The sequence below is a fragment of the Ornithodoros turicata genome, chromosome 10 (assembly GCF_037126465.1).
Source record: "Ornithodoros turicata isolate Travis chromosome 10, ASM3712646v1, whole genome shotgun sequence".
In the NCBI taxonomy this organism is placed as follows: domain Eukaryota; kingdom Metazoa; phylum Arthropoda; class Arachnida; order Ixodida; family Argasidae; genus Ornithodoros; species Ornithodoros turicata.
Window position 1 is genome coordinate 9,340,772 of NC_088210.1, and position 23,115 is coordinate 9,363,886.

General features: G+C 44.0%; 1 protein-coding gene across 1 annotated transcript; it reads right to left on the minus strand.

Moving 5' to 3' along the window:
- Positions 1–275: 275 nt before the first annotated feature.
- LOC135370147 (S-adenosyl-L-methionine-dependent tRNA 4-demethylwyosine synthase TYW1-like) lies at positions 276–23,071 on the minus strand. Its single transcript, XM_064603837.1, has 13 exons — positions 22,863–23,071; positions 22,614–22,741; positions 22,473–22,550; positions 18,492–18,593; positions 18,028–18,222; positions 16,151–16,247; positions 16,002–16,093; positions 14,155–14,474; positions 12,123–12,232; positions 9,989–10,302; positions 6,235–6,345; positions 5,453–5,620; positions 276–2,326 (listed from the first exon to the last, which is right to left on the minus strand). Exons 1-13 carry the CDS (start codon positions 22,918–22,920, stop codon positions 2,108–2,110), a joined length of 1,992 nt encoding a protein of 663 aa, XP_064459907.1. The 5' UTR covers positions 22,921–23,071; the 3' UTR covers positions 276–2,107.
- Between the last annotated feature and the right edge of the window lie 44 nt (positions 23,072–23,115).

A 23,115-nucleotide genomic window follows, 5' to 3' on the forward strand; every position in this document is an offset into this window, starting at 1 on the left:
CGTTGTTTGCTTGGTACTGCGTGGTCGTGCTACGCGCGCTATCAACATCCGTCGCAACATAATTTTCCAGAGATAGGGCATGCTTTGCAGTGCAAGCTGCATTTGCACTTATTTGCTGCACGGAGTTGTCATTTACATGAAAATCTACTCGCTTATTCCTGCACGGGGCTACCATTTCATCATTTGCAATCTACCACACACACAACCTCAACACGTGATTACCTCACCCCTCAACTCCACAACCGACTGCAAATCTTATTTCACAGGAGAGGGTATGGAAATGGCAGCAATGCCAAGGCACTTTATTGCTGGATCAGCCACATACAGGCATAGTAACCAAAGCAAGGACTTTGCCAAAAATCTGTTATTGTAGTTGTAATCCATCGTCTAACCAAGTTCCAACGCTCGGATTTGTTTTCAACTACTTTGAGTAATCACTTCAAAGTTTTACAATGATCAACCCTTTGGGTAATAACCTAGGAAGTAACTTTCTACAACATAGTATGAATGCAAGCTAAAGGGGGCTATCGCATCCGTCACGGTCCAGTTTATTTACGCAGGTCTTTTCCACTTAGCATATAATTGTTGTGGCAACGCAAAGCAGACGACCTCAGAGACAATCACCTGCGCTGCGGTCCCGTTCGTGTGACTGACCTACGTCATTCTGGCTTAGCTGCTGAGGGAGCGTGAATTTTTTAAGAATCTTGAATCTACAGAGCGTTAATCTTGTCTTCGGAAAGGAAACTGTGGCCAGGTAGACTGTGAACCCGTGCCAAACATTACCACATCTGTCTCATGCACACCTTTCCGGATGCGACAGTCCCTGTAATGCCATTCATCCCAAGTACCGACCACATTCCAACATTGTCTCCGTGCAGTGGAAACGTGGGAAATGACAAAACGTTAGAACAGCAGGATTTGTTGGCTACAGTCAGTGCTCAAATGTTCCGGGAGTGCTCTGAAAACAAACAGCTGGCCTCAACTGTATGCTTCCTATGTCACATTCTAAGTGTGATAAAAGTGATGGCATCAAAAAATAAATTCAGACTAGTTCATACATGCTCAATTACAAAGAGAACTGTATCAGTTAATTCGAGTCATTAGTTACATTCGCAACACGGGTGACCCCAAGCAGCTCAACTTTTGACACTCCAATTTCCTGAGTTCTGCCGCTTTATTCCTTTGGACTGTCCCGGGTATGTATACCTCTCACATACAGGAAGATTTCTTCGTTAATTTATCCTTCACAGAATTTTTATTAAAAAAAGCTACGAGAGCAGGGCATAGATGTCATTTTTGCAGTTGAGTTATGCGGCTCCACAAACAACAGGCTATGTACTCTCGAAGTGGGTATGTAGCTACAAGCTGACTAATTACCTAAAATTTAGTAATTGATTTTTTAATTCCGGGATTTTTGGCAAAAGCCACTCTATCTTTTAAAAACCCTGATGCATGAAACCGTGAAACATCCATAGCAAATTTTCACTGTGCAAATGGAAGGAACACTAAAGCAGCGCACCCTACAAGCGCATGACCTTCGCATGACCTTCCATGACCTTCGCATGACCTTGGGAGGCTTACTTATTTGTGCCACAAAGCGGTTGATCCAATTATCTCCATCGCTCCAAAGCATGTGGCCCTCTAACACGGAATGAGCAATGTTCTCTCCCAGTTGCTGCGGTTTCAGCTTACTTGCATGTCAAAATTTTGCGATATTTCAACACACGTGCACGTTTCAGGATTTTTGAAACCGTGGAATAGCCTTCAACGAGGATTATCTCCCATCCTGCTATCTCGTTCTTGCTCAAATTCCCCTCATTAAAGAGCTAACTAATGAAGTCTAGGCTATTAGTCATCTGGTAGTCGCACACTTTCGTCGAGAGAATGACCAACAAAAGCAACACCTATGCTGCTCTCGTAACTCTTTTTATGAAAAAAAATTTATAAAGGATTTTTTTTTTAAATGCCCCGCACAACACACTTAACAAAAGGGAGCTTTCCTTTCGTGCGATAGTCACGATCAACAACAAAAACAACAACAAATAGGGTGGCACGGTGCAGTACCCGACTGCCGTTAACTAGGATAAACGCGACGATCGATTGGCTCCTAACAGCCACCAATGTCCTTGCGAGACTTGCGGAGCAGACGGCTCTCTTTGGGATCGAAGCCTCTCTCGCGGGCCCCGTACACTGCCCACGCGGGCGTCGGGAAGGTGTAGTCTTCCGAGGTGAAGCTTTCCGCTCCGTTGCTCTTCCTCCACCGCTCGATGAGCTCGTGGAAACGATCGTAGTCAATCCAGGTGTGCCACTTCCCATCGATCTGGAACTGCAGAGACAATTTTCTCAATGAGTGGAGACATCTTCCCACTGTTATTTTGCGATTGAAAAACGTTCCTTCGGTCGGAGGTGCTTTACTAAATAAGGAGCTGCTCGGTCCAGATTTCGGTACATGTTCATGTGACGCATGTTGATACTCGGAAATTTAAGCTTAGTGAACTGCAGTAAGTACAGTTCTATACTGTTGAACAGTTCGAGGACATGGCTGCACTGGGAAGCAGCTGTGCACAATACTTCTGAACATATTTCCCGTATACTACAGGGTTAGCCTAGCAAGAATTGCACTTTTCGATCGTGTCGTAAGAATAGAAGACTGCATTTGCCCAGCCCCAAACTTTGTGGACTGATAGCCATGAGTCTGACGTTTTATTGGATCTTTTTTGGGGGGAAATGTCATTGTCTTGTAGGGAAAAATTAGAAACAAAGTAAAATGTGACGCTGTGCATTTTCTGCAGTCTATCTCCCCATCTATCAAAAGCCACTGTGTTTTTTTTTTTTTCTTTTGTGTTTTGTGTTTTTGTGCTGTGTTTTGTGTGTGTGCGCACTTCGTTTTCATATCACCGCACACACAGGTGGCGCCACAGAGGACAGGGTCGTGTATAAAAAAGGGAGTCTGGCCATTAATGGGACCTGCCTATACCTGAAAGCTCGACACACTTTTTGATCTCCCTGGTCAATCAGAAGCTGAAATATAGTTTGTTATTAATTTCAGGCTATACAAGCGATATTTCACCTGTATTCACTGGATGCCACCATTTTCGGAAAACTGGACTGGATAGGGTTGAAATGGATATCCACAGTGGCCTACCAACACAATGGATTTTGCAGACACTTTTATCACCACCATGTGGGTGGAGAGAGGCATGCAGGGAAGAGACTGAAAAGCAGAACCGCTTTTTGGTACAGACACTACTGTCGGTATGACCTTATAATTACATATCATAAGTAGGGAGTGACTTTTTCAGGTCAAACCCGATTCCGCCCGGTTATTCCCCCCCGAACTGACCTCCGACCAATTCTGGTTAAACCAGATTTCTCCCCGAATTCCAGTCACTATGAAACCCTCAAGTGACGTTTCCACCGAAGACGAACAAAGGACGCCACGTGTAAAACATGTAAGGGTGGGTCACTTACGTTCCCAGCAATACACCCATGTGTGCCAACACTGTCTATGCCTTTGGGGATTACCGCTGGAAGGTCACGATCCCGCAAAAAAAAAAAAAAAAAAAAAAGAGATTAGGAGAGGACTTAACAGACAAGAGGAGAAACAAAAACACCCGATAACACCCGAAGGCACAATTATCGCCCGATTTCTCCCCGAATTAGAGATTTCAAAATAGCACCCGATTTTTACCCCCCCCCCCCCCCCGAATTTGAGAAAGGCATTTAACCCGAAACAGTCACTCCCGAACCATAAGTAACTTGAACAAAGAAGGGCAAAGATGTGTATATAAATTAAATTCAGTAATACAATGCAAAATTTTATGAATCAGTGGCATTTTTCCTTGGGATCGTGGCTTTTAGTAGACTCGCCGCCGCCGCCGAAACATTCTTTTAGCATAAATATCGACACTGGAGCATAATTTAAAGGAGAATTTAATATAGTTACAACAGAATTAACATATACTTACACAAAAACATTAAACAAATTTGCAAAACCATTTTCTCATAAAATCCTCGCTTTGTCATTCCAAGCTACGCCGCCATTTTCTGGAAATTCTGGTGTCATGATGGCCCCCGATAGAAAACAGCGACCAATGAAATGTTATCAAGTTTGATTGCACTTGGTTGACAGGTGGAACCTGTTTTTTTTGGCTCCTACTCGTGGGCAGACTCCCTTTTTTTGTACACGGCTATGAAAGTGTAATGTTAGCATGTCACGTTGTATGTGCCATGTGCCACACAGCATCGGTGTGCGGTGATGTGAATGTGAAGCAGGCACCAGAAATAACGGTGCTGTTTGTGCAATATGGCCACTGAAAATACACGGTGCGAGATGTATTGCTCAATTTTTAATTTTTTCTCTACATGACCAAATGCATGCAAAATAATTGCAATACAGAACTTGAGACAAGTGCCTCCCAGTCTGCAAAGTTTTAGATGGGCTACACCCCATCTATTTTTACAATGTGATGAAAATGTGCTCGCAGGACTAAGGCTAACGTTTGCTAGACTTGTAGACAGCAGCCCTCTCTGACATACGTACATTGCGGAACATAGTTGTCGGCACAAACAAATTGACACAGTGATAACAATCCACTTTTCCCATGCATAAAAAGCAACTGCAAACCCTACAGTTCCACATATCTAAATACAGTCGTCCCCCGTTTCTATGGACACTTTCGTCCCCGACCAAAATCGTTCATCATAAAGCGAATCGTCCATATATTACCGAATATACCAACGAAATAACAAAAAACAATGCTGAAGGTTTATTGAAAAGAATTTTCGAATGAGTGCCTACTTGAAGGCATACTTCGTTCTGTATTAGCAAAACGTCAGCAACATGTAGAGCCTGCTGCTCATTGTCCTCAAAGAATTTAAGAGCCGTCTCTAGTCCCGCTCGAGCCATAGCAGACGTGACCGTTCGTTTGGCGTTGCCTGACGACTCGCCTTGACAAGTGTACCGCTTCTGTTCTCGTAAGCTGCCGAACGACTGCACTATGTTTAACTAAAGGTACAACTCCTCGCACCAGGATCGATCACCCGTGAACGTGTTTGAGACAGTCATGACGTCATACACGATTTTCCAGGCTCTTCGTGTCCCCCCAAAAAAACCCCTTTCCTCTTATAGTTCTTGTAGACAGTTGCGAAGGAGAGGGCGTAGCTCCATGTGCAACGCGACGTCCTACGTAAAAAAATTATCGTGTAGAATGTGGGGAGAGGCTTGCCCTCCACACCGATACCGTACATAATAACGAGACAAAAATACATGGACTACATATAGTTTGTACAGTGCTGGACCGTCCATTGACTGAAAAGCGAGTCTTCATATTAACGAGACGAAAATGCATTGAAAAAGTTTGGTCCTCACAAAAATCGTCCACAATTCGAGTTGTCCATATTAACGAGGCATGACTGTACATGTTTTACTCGAGAAATGAGCGCAACTCACCTTGCGATGAGCGAGCAAAACGCAGTTGGAGTGCTCGTGTTCCGAGGCAAGACTGTACTCGGGAATCAGGGCAACTAGCTTTTCGACAAATGAGACCACTTCCTCGTGCCAGGGGATGTTTTGCATTGTCAGGTTGCTGCCCTTGGACTCTCCACAATATGTCACCCCCTAGGACAAGAAGAGCCAAGTGAAATAAATAAATAAATAAACAGAATCCTCCTGCACACTCAACATATGGATATTGTTTACCACGAGTTTTACGAGATTTCGAGAGAGTTCGGAATGCTTTTACGATGCAATCGAAACGTGTAACATTTGCTAGATTAACCCTGTACCTTCACGCTAATAAATAAATAAATAAATAAATAATAAATAAATAAATAAACAGAATCCTCCTTCACACTCAACACATTTATAATGTTTACTACGAGTTTTACGAGATTTCGAGAGAGTTCGGAATGCTTTTACAATGCAATCGAAATGTGTAACATTTGCTAGATTAACCCTGTACCTTCACGCCTGCGATGAAAAAGTCAGTACTGGCTCTACCGGCAGCCCACGTAACCGGTATTACTACTGCATTCTGGAAAAAATGTGCAATGTTCCCGGGCCAATTTGCACACCTACAGTATTTCCAAACTTTTGGGGGAGACAAAGTGCACAAATTACATCAATATGGTGCACTTTAACTGGTTTTAACTGTTGTACTGTTAGTGACAGGTTGCTGTATGAAAATGAAATAAAGAAGGACAACACATGAGTGCTGGGCCTTGCTGCCTTACCTTGATCTCAATGAAATCTGGCCTTCCCAGCTGCACAAGGCTGGCATAGCCCTGCAGTTCTTCCATGTTCCACTCTTTAACTAGAGTTAGGCGATAAACAGTCCTCTGGCCCTGAAGTGGAAGGCTTATTTTACCATTTAATTTGCAAAGGAAAGCAAAAATAGTCTACTTATGTGAACATTAGGTTTGTTTCCTAGCTGAAGCTTCACACGTAGGTAACATCATTTTGTCCGATCATTAGTAGGGCCTGACTTTTTAGGGTTAAACCCGTATCCGCCCGATATTTACCCCCTGAACGAAATCTGTAAAATTCGAGTTTAACCCGAATCAACCCGAAAACATCCGGGTCGCGTGGCACACTCATAAGCATGCATTAAAATAAAGTTTGATAACATTGCTAAACATTAGTTTCATGTTAAGACAAATTTTTATTAAACAAAAAAAAAATCACCCGAATTCCTGACGACAGAATGTGCCGTAATGGGATTTAACCCGAATACACCCGAATTTTCAAATGAAAAATATAACCCGATATGTACCCCCCGAATTTGGCCAAAAATAAAATCCGAAAAAGTCAGGCCCTAATCATTAGCCATGTACAAAACAGTATGCAAAGTGATTTTAAAATGGATAAGAGAATAGACCACGAGAAGGGAAACGGCGAAGGGAAAGGAAAAGTGGTTTGCCATTTGGAACACTCTTTCCAATAAGCTTCAATGAATTTGTTGAGTTGTCATAACTACATTACCGCCAGCAACAGGGTAGAGTATTGCACCTAGCGATGAAACTCCCCACTCAGTATCAAATAAAGCTTCTGGCGTTGTTGTTCAGGTTGAATACACGCACGCTTTAGTTCTGCATGCTCTACCCTGCACCATCCAGCACAGGCACGCAGATGGTGAACATACAGACCCTCGTATTTTATGTTTGTATGATGAAAATCCGAGGGCATAAATCGGGTTTTATTTAAGGAGCTGTAAAACAGGCTGTAATGTTCATATGTATCGTATTTGCTCGCATATTGGACACACTCACGTATTGAAAGCATCCCAACTTCAGCCATGATATACTGGTACTTTTTGTTCCCCGCACATTAACCGTGTAGTATTCACACGAGGGACATTCCCCGCAGAAGTGGAAGACGCAAAAAGCGGCATAGCTTTCTGAGACGTCCAGTGTTCACATACAGTCGCCGTCCGCTTTTTTGGACTCTGCGGGGATCGCGCAAAAGTCCGAATAATCGAGTAGTCCGAAAAAACGAATTTCGCTTCAAAATAAACTTTACTAAGCCCTAGCAGGCTGGAAAAATATGTCGATGCTTTCCTAACGCGCTTCCAGCTCTGCATGATAACGTTAACTTCTATTTCCCGAAGCGACATTTCGTCAATGTACACTGTCAGAGGCACTGCCGTCATCAAGTGCGCAAGTCGGCTTCACCTAACGCATGCGTGCTTTACGTGAAGCTTGCTCAACAGCGCTGTCGCGCGACTCGCGGGCGGACAGCACGTGCTGGGCCTTTGGCCAAAAACGAAGACGCAAAAACGCTATGATGGACATCTTCTACTCAGAGGAATGGAAAATGAACAATCATCACTGCCCATTTTTTGCCTCAATATTTCTTTTGATATGAATTTTAAATGATACCAATATTTTCCGTCACCCCAAGAGAGAAATTCGCGGGTTGGGCAAACAGAGTCTGAAATATCGAGCGACGGAGCTGCACGGCGTCCGAAATTTTGGATGTTCTTATATATCAACTCTATGGGACCCGCGGCCGTTCCGCGAACGAGTCCGAATAATCGAGAATGTCAGAAAAATCGGTCGGCGACTGTACACTGCTAACTGCGGGGAATATCCTGCAACACAGTCACAAGATATTCCGTAGCAGACGACAGGAATGGCGCCGACAGGTGTCGTCTGCTAAGCGCGCCGTACGCCACTCTCAATATTCGGCGGCGCGTGAATGCTCAATATAACACAGGACGGAACTTCGTCTGTGTGGGCAGTGTATTACTTTTTCTTCCACTAAAATCTTCCGCGAGGATGTCGCTCATGTGAACACGCAGTTAACGCACCCTGACATTAGTAGCGCGGCCGTGTCGTCTCGCGCAGCGCCAGCCTTGTTGCCAGCCTTGCTTGTGCGGCCACCAGTATCGCGTAGTCACTGGTAGTGCCTTTCGCCACGGTGATAAATGACAAATACAGACAGACATCGAGGAGTATTTCGTCCACGCTTGATGTGGAAGAATCGCGACATTCGATACCGGGGAGATCGTCGTGGACATCTCGGAATGAATCGTGATGATGAAGCAGAATCACGACATTCGATTCCGGAGACACCGCAGCGGATATCTCGGAACAAATCGCGATTACGAATAGACCCTGAAGTTTTAGGGTTAACCCGATTTTTTCCCGAATTTGCACCCCGAATCGAGGTTCACCGGTTTAGGGTTAAACCCGATTTCTACCCGTAAAACTGCACCTAAGCTAGGCACCTCACAGCAATGACATACTAATTTTTCACAAAATACACGGTTGATCTCAGCGTCTGATACTCTGGATAGGCTGTACAACGAACATTTGTTCGACAATAGCGCCCGATTTATCCCCAAATTCAGTCTGATGGTAATTTTTCCACCCGAATTTGCATGAATTTTCGACATCAAGTGATTGACCTGAATTTTACCCCCCAAATTTGAAAAAAAATAAAACCCAAAAACTTCAGGGTCTAATTATGAAGTAGAATCACGACGTTCGATTCCGGAGATAGCGCCACGGATATCTGGGAATAAACTGCGGCGACGAGGCAAGTCGCGACTTTCGATTCCGGGGAGATCGCCGTGGATACTTCAGAATAAAATGGGGGATACATGTACCTTAGGTGTTTGGTTCCAATTTTCCCTCACGTATTGAACGCACCCCTCAATAAAGCGATGTTTTGAGGAAAACATGTATGTCTTATATGCGAGCAAATACGGTATATGCTGATAACATGTGGTGCCACCTGTGCAAAATAAAAGGCCGCGCGTGTACGAGGAACTGAAGAAGTTCCCGAGACTCGGACACGCGAGCACGACTCGTTTTTTCCTGTCCGTCACCAGTTCTGGAACACCTCTACAGGCACAGTGTTCATCTGACACTTTTGGGTCCTGGTCTCACACGGGATAAAACTGGGCAACATCAGGAAAAGCGGATTTTCGGGAGAAAAAAAGTGCTACTCGCAGTGTAGATAAACGTGAGATCTTTAGAGTAAAGCCCAGAGAGACCCGAGAACCGAAGTTGCTTTGGTTTCAAAGTAATTAATAGAGTTACAGTACCTATATAATCTAAATAAGAATATATAAAAAAATATAAACATACAAAGATGAATATGTAAATTAGAAAATTATAAAATAAAATTATTTATTTATACATGTCCACTAACAGCTCATGCCAAGGCAGTGGTGCACTACAAATAAACATGCAAATGGTTAAGCCTATACAAACATATTAATAGCGCTACAGGGAAGGAAACTGGAAGAAGAGACTAACAAACCATTAAAAGTACGCGAGTGAAAGAACGATAGTAATTGCAAAAAAAAAAAAATCTACTTCTCTACACTTCAAATCATTATGAAGGCACCGCATGGGGACAGACTATGGGGGAGATAAGTGCAGATAAGCCCGTAGAAGATGGATAGAACGTACAAGGAAATCGCGAACGAGTAGATGGAACAGGAAAACTAATAGTAGATAACAAATAAGATATCCCAACCTTTTGTGAAAGTGCCGAAAGGCTGTCCCGGAAACGCTTCCAGAAGTCCCGAAAGAGCGGCCTGTCAATTTTCTTGAGCGTCTCTTCACTGGATGCGTCGACGGAGACGTAGAGTTGCGTCACAGGTTCCAGGGCGGCGATGGCGTCAGGAAATTGTGCGTTGGTCACGAGGAAGGTGGAGATGCCACGTTCGTGGAGCAGCCGTACCAGGGCATTGATCTCCGGGTACATGATTGGCTCTCCCACCAGCGATAGGGCACAGTGGCGGACCCGCGTGGCCTCCTCCAGTTTCACCTGTTGGACGCCTGGGACTCCTGCACGTCCACGTAGGCACAAGAGAAAAGGCATAGATGTTGATCATCGTCCTCGTATGGTCATATATATATATATACAGGGTGTCCTTTTTTTTTCGATACAGATTTTTCGTACAAAGACTATAAGGGCTATAGACATGCTGTTTTCACTTCTATCACCTCTGGGCCAGCGGACGTTCTTGGCCATATGTTGCTTAACCGTCAAATGACTAACCGTTAATTAGCTTTTTAATTAGAAAAGCTATGAAGTTGCCCCACGAGAACATCTGTTCCTTTCGGTTCCTAGCCATTTTCAGAACGAAAATCTGTTTGGTAGATCGTCCGCAAAAAATTTGTGAAGGAAAACCCTTTCTTTGTTTATTTTGTTCATTGCGCATCTTTGGAGACACGTCTTCCCTTCACCCCCAACGTGAGATGGTGAAGGAGCTTCATGCGTCGAAGATGTCGCCACAGTGCCACATCATACGTCGAAGATGAGCTTCAACTTGTGGAAACAAAACAAAAACACATGTATCGGGTGATGCTATCGGAGCTGCCCTTATCTTGGGTTGCATTTCCTGTTAATCTTTTTCTAGAACGCAAGAGGCAACAGTGTGCTTCTTTCACCCTCTCACATTGGGGTGAAGGAAAGACTGGCCACATGACACATGACAGCGTAGTGTCATGTGGCAGTTTTATCAGCCAATACGGAAGTAGAGTGAGTATGATGGGTTACATTATCTTGCAGAAGAGTGAGCGTGACCACTAATATTGACCACTAAAGCAGTAATATTTTGAGATCTGACGGACTAGATTTCTTTTCCTTCTTAAGTTGAACAACACTACACTAGTTACAGGTGCTGCCACTGTTACGCATGTGGCTGCAGTTTTTAAAATCAAGTTCTGCAAAACTTATACATCTATCGAATGAATCACTTCGCATTTTAAAAGAGGGTAGTGACTGAAATGCTTTCTGTGCGTCTGCAATGCTACTTGACGGCTGTTCCGGGCTGTCAGCTGCGCGGTGAGTCGGATCAGCAGCTAATGCTTTTGGCATGTGTTGTGGATGATTAGAGCCTGAAGTTTTCGGGAAATATTTTTTTTCTAAATTCGGGGGGTAAAAATCGGGTAAATAAACGTGTGCACTAAATTCATGCGAATTCGGGTGAAAAAACTTCCATTGCGCTAAAATCGGGAAGAAATCGGGCTCAGTTACTCAAACTAACTGTACTGGTTTGGTACAAATGGTGATGTAACTGCATTTGCTGTCAAACAAGCTAAGTGTGCATTCCTACGGACTTCTCAGTGAGGGTAATTTGCCGGGTAAATATCGGGTTTCACCCTAAAGGGGCAACCTTCAATTCGGGGTGCAAATTCAGGGAAGAATCGGGTTAAGCCCTAAAACTTCAGGCTCTATGGTGCAGTCGGTTCAGTTTCACATCGCAACAGATATTTTCTGCGAGGGGGATGCTTAAAAACGAACGTCATTGCAACTTTCCTTTCCTTTCGCACATAATTCATTTCATTTATTTCATTTATTTTTCATGAAAGCACCCTTGGGGCAATTTACATTTTAGCACATTTTATTTTTGATTTCCTTTCCATTCTACTTTTATTTCTATTTTATCTCATTTTACTTTACTTTCTCACATGAAGCCAAAATTTACTATCCCAAAACCACGGGATTTGGCCTTGCGAAATCCCTGGATTTCGGGACACGAAAGCATGCTGGGATTTTGGCGTCCGAACCTTAGTTTGCGCATACTCGGGATAGTAAGCATATTATTTGTCACGATAGTACTTTCTGAACAAACACGTGGAGGTGACAAATGTAAAGGTACCTCGAAACTCCTTTATCATTTTATAGTGATTGTTGAGTGCAGCGTCCACTATCATCTCTGGTGGATCCATGTCCCACTTCCACTCTGTTCCCACTGGATTTGTATGGTGCCTGCGATATGAAGAAAAAAAACGAGTTTTTCTTTTTTCACCAATGCTAGAAATCTGACTCACTTGTTATAGATGAAGAATGTAGAGGATTAGGTCAACATCCACTTGGCAAAAGCAACCACGAAAATATAACACAATGAAGCTTTCCTTTAAGGGGGAATCACTTCTCCAGAAATCTATGGACGATTTTCGTTTCGCACAAGACACTTTGAGCGCTCTAAACTATCATCTTATGATTGGAACTGTCTTAGCTTTTGCTCTAGTTAATGACGTATTTTTTAGAGGACAAGATTGAGCCGTTGAGTTCGAATAAATTAAGTTTGGCGCGTCTCGAACATGTGCTGCCATCTCGATAGAGTGTCGCACACTGAAATATTAGCGAATTCGGGCTCAATAGAAATCAACGAATAGTGCTGGAATTCTACAAAATGTGTCATTGACAAGGGCAAAGCAAGGAGAACACACCGATACTTCTGTTTTGACGATATTTTGCGTTGTTTCTGAGCGGTGTGCGAACAAACTTTCTCTATTGTCTTGTGCAGAAGTGATTCCCCCTTAACGGACACAAGCCTTCATGCAGTGGACATTGTCAGGTACCTGACGAAATGCAGTCCAATGCAATGAAAGCTTTTATCCATTAAAGGAAAGCTTCAGTGTTTTATATTTTTGTTGTTACCTTCACTTGTTATAGACCTCCAGCCATGGATGGTCATGCCACGAAACACGTATTACGGGCTGTCGAATACTTCAGGAATACGTTTACGCAGCTTTTAAAGCATTACACAGAAAGCGCTTCAGTCACGAACGTTTTTTTAAACTAATTCGTTAGCCTAACTGCTAACTCTCATTGTAAAGAGCAGAGGCAGCAGCTGTCATCCTCATCGGATCGCTGAATCCAACAATTTCTCTGCACCATGCTTTTACTTTTCTCTCATCTTTCGAAAACCTTACAAGCACTTGAAAAGTTGGAGAAACTTCTGAGCTACCCTAGCTACAGTAGGGTACATTCTACAGTGCATATATAGCATCATCCCATGTAAATCAGTTGCTCGCAGTACAAAACTGCACTTGTCTATTGCTAGCTGGGTTATAGTTCAATTGAATGATGGCAGTTCAAGAATGATGGATGGGTTATGCCCCTGCTACACAGGCACAAAAATTACATTAAACGCTTAATCCATTAAATGACATTAAATGCTCAAGTATTAATGTCATTCGTGCGGTGCCACATCGAGATATTTAATTCAATTTGCATGAATGACAGTTTCTGCTTAATGGGATTGCCAAAACTCATTTGCCGATGAAATGCCTACTCTTACTCCCATTATCTGCACGGAGTAACAATTTTGTTCACGCATAAAGCCACTTTGTACTGTGCAGGACAAGATCATTTCATAATTCGACGTTACACGGTACTCTTTGATCAAGCAACAGCAAGAGTTGCTTGAAATTTTCACAGAGAGAAGCAAAAAAGAAGGCATGATGACATCATGAAGTTTAAAGCAATAAACCTCTACCCAAGAAATGTCATCATGACGTTGGCAGACACACTGAAACCAAAACGGATCGGAAGGGGAGGGCTGGGTTCCACGAATGGGCATTTGTTCCTTGCCTCCTACTGAAAGAAAAGTAGGACCAAAGGTCGCATCCTTTTCAGAGACCATCCTAATCTCCTCAAGACCGTGGCTTTCGGGCGCGACCTCGTTCGCCACTAGCTCTGAACATAGTTCAACTCTACCAAACTCGTGGCGCTGTCGGACATTATGACGTCATTTGTTTACAAACAGGTAGACGTCTATTACAAACTGATGTGTGGCACAAGCTTTGTGGAGAATGCCATTTAAGACCCTAACGGCATTAGGCGATAATGTCATTTGTTCTGCGCATGTGGGCACAGGTACTCCACAAAATCCTGCTACTCACCTCCAGCAAAAGACGCACTTGTTGGCACAAGCCAGGCTCGGGGTCGTCTCCATGCACCGGTGGCTCTCAATGCCGTAGAAAGTATGCTTGTAGCATCCTCCCCTGCCACGCAGCATGGACTTTGTCCAGCGGCACAGCTTCACTCCGGAGTGACTGCCAATGAGACGATACCCTTGTTTGGTCAGGGACGCCCGTACTACGGGAGTGATCATCTGCGTCTTCTGCTGTGTTGCCTTCTTTTCGACCCCATTGCTCTTTCCTGCCAGGTCTTCCAAGTCAACAACATCCTTTTCTTCGTCACTCGAGGTCTCATAGACTTCCTGCAAGATGCAGTTTGTCGGTCTGCTGAACGTTCTGTCGCTACACAAGAACCAAATTCTGCAGGGTGCGCCAGAAAACGTGTCATTGAATTATAATTAAGAAACTATGCCACCTCGAATCATGCGGTCAACGGCGTTTGTTCTTATTAGGTTTTTGCCACCTTCTGATGTGAATGTCGCGTAACGTAAGTTTAATTATGTAAATTTTTGCGAACTGAAGTCGGAAATTTGCCAAGTAAAGGTCACTTTTTTACCCCACCAAAGTGAAGAGCGTGTCTAATTTATTCAAATTAATGATAATTGACAGGGATATTCAGGGGCTATCCCGTCAGAACAAATAGCCGAACATCATGCTCTACGGAGCTTCACGGCAATCCTTGTCAGTCCGACGAAAGGAGGTTGGAAACCCTGCCCACACCTGCAACGCAGAAAGAGATAACACAGGTATGGCTTATCGCGTCCGACTTTCGCTGGGATCGCAGTTTCCCTCTCCGAATTTCAGGAACTGTCACTTTTTCTACTATCACTCTGTGGGCTGGGTTTCAAACCTCCATTCGTCAGACTGAGAGCGATTGCACTCAGAAACTCGTCGCACATTATGGTCCAGTGCTACAAAAAGCATGATATTTGGCTATTTTTTCCGATGGGATAGCTCGTGAATATCATGTCAATTATCATGAACTTGAGTGAATTGGGCACGCTCTTCATATTGGAAGAGTAAAAAAGTGACATTTACTTGGCAAATTTCGGAGTTCAGTTTGCAAATATTTACATAATTAAACTTACGGTACGTGACATTCACACCAGGAGTTGGCAAAAACCTAGTAAGAACAAATGCCGTTGACCGCATGATTCTGACATTGCATTTTGCATGGCCGCAGCCATTTCACCAATGCCGCTTCGCTTCGTCACATTTTGGGAACAATCTTCCAGAACAACGGTCACACGTGGTCGCCTACAATCCGCGGCCGGTTGTACTCAACCAGAAAACCCCGTGAGAAGGCACTTGGCACGTACGTGTGCAGGTATTTTTTCTGTTTGGAGAGCGAAATCGGAGGAGACGAAACATTGTACGAGGCTAAACTGACGATAGCACGTCTTCTCAAGAAACACGGACACAATCAAACACGCGATCTGCCGCGACCTCCAGCCATGAATGGTCATGCCGCGAAACAAGTGTTACAGGCTGTCTAATTCTTCAGGAATGCGTTTGCACAGCTTTTAAAGGAAAATGAGAGAAGATAAGCCCAAGGCTCCAATTTTCCGTGAGATTGGAGAGTGCGTCCATGCAATCGGGAGACTGAACAAAATTCGGGAGCCTCCCGGATAGTCAAGGACTACATACTGCAGGGTACAAATGATGATGACTACAAGGTAAAGCCATTTTGTCAAAATGGACTCACAAAGGTGTATTTTTCGAGAACTTGGCTCGTAAAAGAGCACGAAACTATTGTGTATAAAAGCGGCTATTAGGATAGTAGTCTACATTACGCTGGCTACAAGTTGCAGGAGGGATATAGTACTTACATCTGGTACCTTTTTCTCCTTGTGCGTCTGCAGGGTGCCATCACGCAAGTATGAAGTCACATCTTCCTTCCATTCAGCGAACCTTCCAGTGCCTGGGTAGGTGCTTTGGCCATTAGCATTATATAATGACGCCTGCAGCCACTGCTTACCATATTTTCCTTCATCAACGCTCTCATCGTTGAGGCACAGTGGCAGCACAGCACGGCCGCCCAGTTTCGAGAGCCAAAAGAAAACGTCTTTTGCCACCTACGAAATCCATTCAGTTAATATCTTCGTTGAACCATCTAAAAGGCAAACACCACTTGTGGAATAATTTTTTTTTAACAGTGGCCCCATTCAGATGATACGTGAGGCCTTGTTTTTTGGGGTTTTATGTTTCTTCAAAAATTGGGGGTAAAAATCAACTGCGGGGAGACATCTGCTGGTACGTTGTCGAAAATGTGGACGTGAAGAAGCAAATGCAGTCAAAACATCGCAACGGGACACTAGTATGATGTACAAAAACACATTTTAACATTCCTCTTGAAGCAAGCACGGCTAGCAGTACAGCATAGCTCGAATGGCAGTCCATTCCATACCTTGCTGCCATAAGATGCAATTGAAAAGTAAACAAAGTTCATACATGCAGTGGGATAATAAAATGTGTATGGGTCGTACCTGAGAGAGTAATGAGTGACAACATTTTGCAATCGGAGGTCAAGTCTAGTGGATGGGGTGTAATAGAATGATTGATTGATTGATTATGTGTTTAATGGCACAAAGTCAACAAAGGCAATAGAATGAATACATAACAAGAGCAACATTATACTTCAAAAGGTCGTAGACGTTGTGTACGGACAAGAGAGGGAATGCATATGATATGTCATCACGAGGTGAAGGATAGTCATCAAAGCCTGTTTCTGAGGCAGCAAAAGTAGAAGGAGATGACCTGGATAGGTGAGGCCGTAAACTCCTACAGCCTAGCTGATGTGAGAGTGAATAAGAGTGTGATACACAGTGAGCAAAGCATTCGTGGGAATTCGGATTTTCAAAATAGCGTAGAGTCCAGAAGCAATTTTACTTCTGACGCAGCTTATATGAGGGCCCCAGCTTAAGTTTTCGCGCAAGAGTATACCAAGAAAGAGAACAGTAGTTGTTCGAGTGAGCGCATGGTTACGAAATTTAAGTTGAAAGTTAGAGAAATCTAACGTTTTTTTAGCAGGATGAAAGACGACATAGGATGTCTTTTCACTATTAGCCAAAAAGTCTATTCCTTCCTTCTTTCTTTCATTATTCTTAGACACTTGAGGCTTTGCATGTTGTCGTTTCTTCTGTGTTCCAGCCTCAGAACGTCACTTTCCACTGTTTTCCCAGTTAGTGCAAACTGACACAGTTTGTGTCAGAGATATGGTTGCATTTGACATATTTACACGTGCGTAGACAGTGATGGTTGGGAGCAACGAGAGTTCACTCCATCACAATAAGTGGATGTTAATGCCTGAATGCCACTCAGAGTGAGTGCCACAAGCATGAGTGCCTGAATTGTTATGAAGATGGCACAGACCAAGCAGTGCACAGTGTTGACATTGGAACCAAAGTTTTCAACACCAAACATCCATCAGGACGTTTTCTATAAGAAGTGATATAGACATTTTGTGATATTTCTTCTTATTTGTAAGTGGTCATTTTGTGTAATTGTGGTTATGTTACAAAAGTAAATTTGTAAAGTGTATAACTTTTAAAATGTAAGATCATCACACTGAAAATTTTTGAATGTAACTTATCCTGAATTTTCCCCGGTCTTTACGACTTCCAGTAAACGGGGGTTGTAGTTTGTAGACAACCTCGACTGCACCTCAAAATTTAGAGTTGTTATGACAAAATGCATTAGTGTGTACCCAATGGGCCAAATATGAAGATACAACAAACAAAAATGAAATGTGAAAATATTCTACAAGAAAAGTTTCCTTTACAGCTCCAAGCTTCTTACAGTTCCTTTACAGGGACTACATGTAATGAAAATGCGCGCAGAAAATAAAGCACTAGCCTTGTTGTAGTTCTCCGCATAGGCAGAATCTCCGAGACCATAAATGGCAAAGTCCAACCCCTGCAGGTAGGATTTCTGAACACGGAAATCGGCGTAGGTATCCTTGAGCCAGTCGCAGAACCACTGGGCCTCTTCCGGAGGGCAACCACCAGCACTTGTGGAGATGATGAACAGACACAGCCCTTTCACCTTCACCTGCAGGGAATGCACTCACTACTACTACAGGTCCTTTTGTGACACCAGGGTGCAGCTTTATTGCAAACAGTGAAATTGTCTATCTATAAGCAGCTACAATGGCTAGAGATACAAGGCCTCAGAAAACAACTAAAAAATTATTTTCTCGTTTTGACCACTTGATGCCGAAAAAAATCGCCTGAAATTTCCAATCTCGAAAAAAAAAAAAAAAGTTCTAGCAAAATGTAAGCTGTAATGTAAGCCAAACGATGAAAAGAAGCTGAGCTCACTTCTCTCAGAAGACACTCCTCGGGTTCTAATCTCTTCAGGTTAATCACTTCCACGGAGTAGCCACTAGCTTTCAGTTCCACAAACAGCTTCTCTGCAAGGATCTGAAAGAAAAGAGTTTTGCGTTTTGCGGGTAGAGATTCAATGTTGATGCCAGGTTGCGGGCAAAGTGTGTGTGTCCTACAATGCATCCGCGATCAGTGCGGGTAAATCTGCATCCCCTAACCGAGTATCCGCACCAACGACTCTACTTGACGAGATGTCGGCTGAGCTCATCCGAACGACGTCCGAAGTGACGATGAAGAAGTTACTCAAACACGCGACGGAGGACGGCGCTGAACGCAGTGCAGCTAGCAGACGCAGTTTCTCGTCTGAGAAATTCTGTGGAGCGCGCACAGAATCTCTCAGCGGTAGACATGTGCACGAGAAGACGTGACGTTGCTCGTGTGCACCCAAGAAACTATGACGCCGCTGCTGTCGCCCTCGAGCCTCCACCGAGATCGTCGAGAAAGAGATCGTCGCTCGTGCGGATGCCCAGTTAACCAGGGGTCGGGAACCCACGCCGCAGCTGTTGCGGTCTAGCGCAGACCGAGCATGCGACAAAAAATCCTGGTGCTTAGGAGTACTTGTTGGTTATTATGGCTTTGAGGAGAGGTTATCCAAGACTAGGGTGGCTTGGCCAGAGGGCATGGCACGGAAAGCAAATTCCACAGATAAAAGCGCACGCTCTTTTTTGCCTTTCCCACTCTTAATAAAGTTAACAAAACGTGTTTGTTGTCCCCTCGTAGCTCTTACCATAAATTTGTGAATGCCACAAGCCACAGAAAATGCGACCATTCAGTACGTTACGCTTGAGAAGGAATAGTTAAAGGAATTTTCGGCTCGTTCGACCACGTAACAATTGCGGCAGGCTAATTTATACTTCCTTCGAAGTGGTTTCAGATATGATCTGCGGCCCCTGGGAAAAAAATCTACGACGAGGCGATGAAATGTGTTCCTCAGGATTGCAAAGGTTTCTGAACCCTGCAGTAAATTAATCTTTTGAGACCCTAACTTATTCATTAGCATTGGCATTTTCCCTCGGGTCTCGTCGAGAAAATTACCCGAATAAGCTGAGTCCCTTTCACGTAGCGCATCGTGATTTGACCTTTCAGCAGGGCAAATGCAACGCCACCTGTGATACACGAGGGCAGCCTTGTTGCCTCCCCTCCCTCCTTCGCTTCATCGACATTAAGAGTCAGAATTCATTCGCTACACGATTCGCCGCGATTCACCGTTCTGCGAATGCAAGAACCCACGAATGATTGCAGCTCACCTGGAAACTGCAGACCTAAGTATTTAGACAGAAAGTGCAAGACGCTTTCCAGAAAATCAGTTTTGAGAACGATATCGGACTGTTTTGCGTGCTATTTCCAAGTTTTCCCATAGAGTAAACGCAGATGTTCAATCACAACTAGCAGACGACGGGAGTTCTTCTACATAGGGCTGTTGCAGCGAAGTTTGCACAGCGCTATCTCGGGGTCAGACGGCCACGTATCCCAACAGTCGGTAGTTTCATCAGCGGGTTTTGCATGGTGTTTCAAACGGTATGGTACCAAGAAAAGCTACAAAACGTGTAGGAAATCCACAGAAAAAGCGGTGCTTCTTGAAAAGTGCTAACAACTCGAGACCGTGTATTTGACAGTGCCGCGGCGTCTGCTAAACTACCGTGCGTTTCATAATTTGGGGCGCTCACTCACGCCACCAGGCCCAGGACAACAGGTCTATGGCCACAACTGCTGAAAGCTCGTACGTGATTCGCTGCCGCCGTTGAAAACGTAATCCTGATCGGCTTACTCTTAATTGTTGCATCACATCGATGAGTGCGCAGGCTTTCTCCATCTAGTGTGGCGTTGGCACGTGTGACTTTCACTTAAATAGTTGGAGAAGTTCGACGCCGAACACTTAAGTCTAACAGCACGCTTTCGTCGAAATTTGTTTGCTCTTCCCATTTTGGTCGCTCATCATGGATGACTCGCAGCTTTAGAGTCACTGCGGATAACTCAGGGTACCCCTGCACTGCACCCACAAGTAGCAGGTACATCCGCGCCAGGCAACGACGGCTGGGCGTGGTACATCTGCGGGTACGAATTTATTTAATGCAATCGTGAGAAAGTATAGCACATTATACGCATACTTTGCAGAATATCACGGTTACTCATTTCTGAGAGTACCTAGACAGAGAGATTAATTAATTATTGTAATTTTAGTTACTCGCAATTAATTTTCTGCCAGACAATTAATTTGTTAATTAGCCGTCTGACAGACACAATTTGAGAACGACCAACACACAGATTTCCCCGCAACGGCACAGCCGGGTAAGGTGTTTTGAACAAGGACGTTTCGAGAACGGCAAAGTGAGAAGGGGTACTCCTGAAGGGGTACTCCTGAAGGGGCTCCCACGAAATGCCTGGCTGTACCACCCTCAGTGTCGCGCGTGATTGCTTCAATGACGTACACTTTTGCTCCCTTAATTGAAGACTATAGATATTGGGTTACAAACACAGCAATAATATGAACGATCCTATTCGCTGACAGATCGACCTATAGGGGGCGACACAGTCACCTTTCCAGTGTGGATAACGTGCCGGCCGAAGTTTGGAGTCGATGATTCTTTTCCGTAATTCTTGTGTACAGTCAACCCTTGATTTATGAACACCCTCGGTTCCCCGAAAAATCGTTCATAAATCGAGGGATTCATAAATCGAAAATTCAGATAACTGAGTACTATCAACCAAATGGAACAGTATTTCCGAGTTGGGATTGTGTTTATAATTCCATATATTGTGTAATTTTGCTTTTGACCATGCCTTCTGCTGTATCAATCTCACAAAGAATAGATGTTAGCGCATTCACACTCTGTTTATTATGCAATACTAAATTGTTTAATTTTGCTTTGGACCATGCCTTCCGCTGTGTCAATCTTGGAAAGAAGAGATGTCACCACATTCGCACTGGACTGGTCTCGGATTTCCTCCGGGATTTTTGACCTCCGTTTATTAATCTCCGGGTGACAGCGACCACCTTATTCATCAACTGAGGTCAGGAACACTCGGTCACACCTTGTGCGACCCCGGAAAACCCGTTTGTTGTTCCGATTTCGAGGGATTAAGAACCGAGGGTGCAATACCTGGAAAACGTTTTGTCCGTTCAGGCGTCATTCATAAGACCACGAAATTATCGCTTTGAAGGTTTCTGTTGACCTCGGAACGATCCGTTCATAAATTGAGGGCAAAAACGCTGGGCAACTCCTAGTTGGTTCCCAGAAATTCCGTTCATTATTCGAATATCGAGGTTCATAAAACGAGGGGAAAATGAATGGAAAAAGTTTGGTTCCCCGTGCTCGTGTTCATAAAACGAGGGAATTCATAAATCGAAGGTTCATAAATCGAGGGTTGACTGTATATTCACAGGAAGATCACTTGTGCCACGATGGAACGATACTGTTCGGTTCCCCAATGCTCCACCTATTGCACTGAACGCGGAAAATAAACGCGGAAAAGCAGACGACGCGAGGAAGCTACCCACATGACGGTAGTTCATTGTTTCTCCACAGCGCGCCGACAAACTTCGATCTCGGGGCGTATCTCTAATTCGGCAGCAGTTGGACATTTCGAGGATTGCAAATAATTTTTTCCTTGTTGTAGGAGATCATCATTCTTGCCATGCACAATTTTTTGCCTTGTAGAGGTAACGAAAACATATTGCCAGTCCAGATGCGGCCGAGTGTAAAAAATTTGGAACATCTGACATTCCCAGGTACGTGAATGTTTGCGGTGTGAATGCTGGGTGCTTTCCTCCTAACCCACGATTTTCCTTTGACCATCCATAAACCGTACGGTGTGAAATTTACACGACATGCAGCAGAAACGGAATTCATGATTCACCCTGAAAAATCTCCCCTCGTTGACCAGGGTATATCTATTTCAAGGAACACTACTAACCTGGGCATTTCCAGTCTGGGTTCCATAAAACACCTTCACCGACCTGCCTTTCTCAGCTTCTTTCTCATATGCGTGTGCCTATAATGAAAAAAAAAAGGAAATATATGCTTGAATGCTTCAACATCTAAAGAGTAGCCGTACCTGGGCTTTGGAGAATTTATCTTTGACGACGAGGAGGAACAGCAGCGTGACAATGCCGCCACACAACGACGTGAGAGCTGTATTGGATAGCCAGCTCGTCGTACCCTCGCCAATAACTTCTTCTGTGTCTGTAACAAACGTAACCCCAGGTCACAAAATGTCGCTGCTCCATCTCACGCGTTATTTTCGCCCTTCAACTATATTTGCTGGTCATTTTACGTTAAGTAGTTTCGAACTTATGCATCATACCATTTCCCAAAGAAGAGTGCGCGGTTAGCAGAATAACAAGAGCCGCAAAGATCGTCATGGCTTTTTCGACAACCGACAGTTTCTCGTCACGAAACTAGGTGAACCATATTGTTTATACTTAGCAACCGTTAATTTTTTCAACATGCGCAAAGGCCAAGACACGCGCACTCTATCGCAACATGCAACACTCGATGAAAGAAAATAAAAGGAACTCCCTACGGCTTGGACTGGATTTCTATTAGATGCGCCAATG

Excerpts from the sequence above, each read along its gene's own strand:
- LOC135370147 (XM_064603837.1), bottom strand. The coding sequence starts at position 22,920 with ATGACGATCTTTGCGGCTCTTGTTATTCTGCTAACCGCGCACTCTTCT. Across the intron at positions 22,551-22,613 it reads ATAAATTCTCCAAAGCCCAG|GCACACGCATATGAGAAAGA; the intron begins GTACGGCTACTC and ends TTTTCATTATAG. Across the intron at positions 2,327-5,452 it reads TTTTGCTCGCTCATCGCAAG|TTCCAGATCGATGGGAAGTG; the intron begins GTGAGTTGCGCT and ends TTGTCTCTGCAG.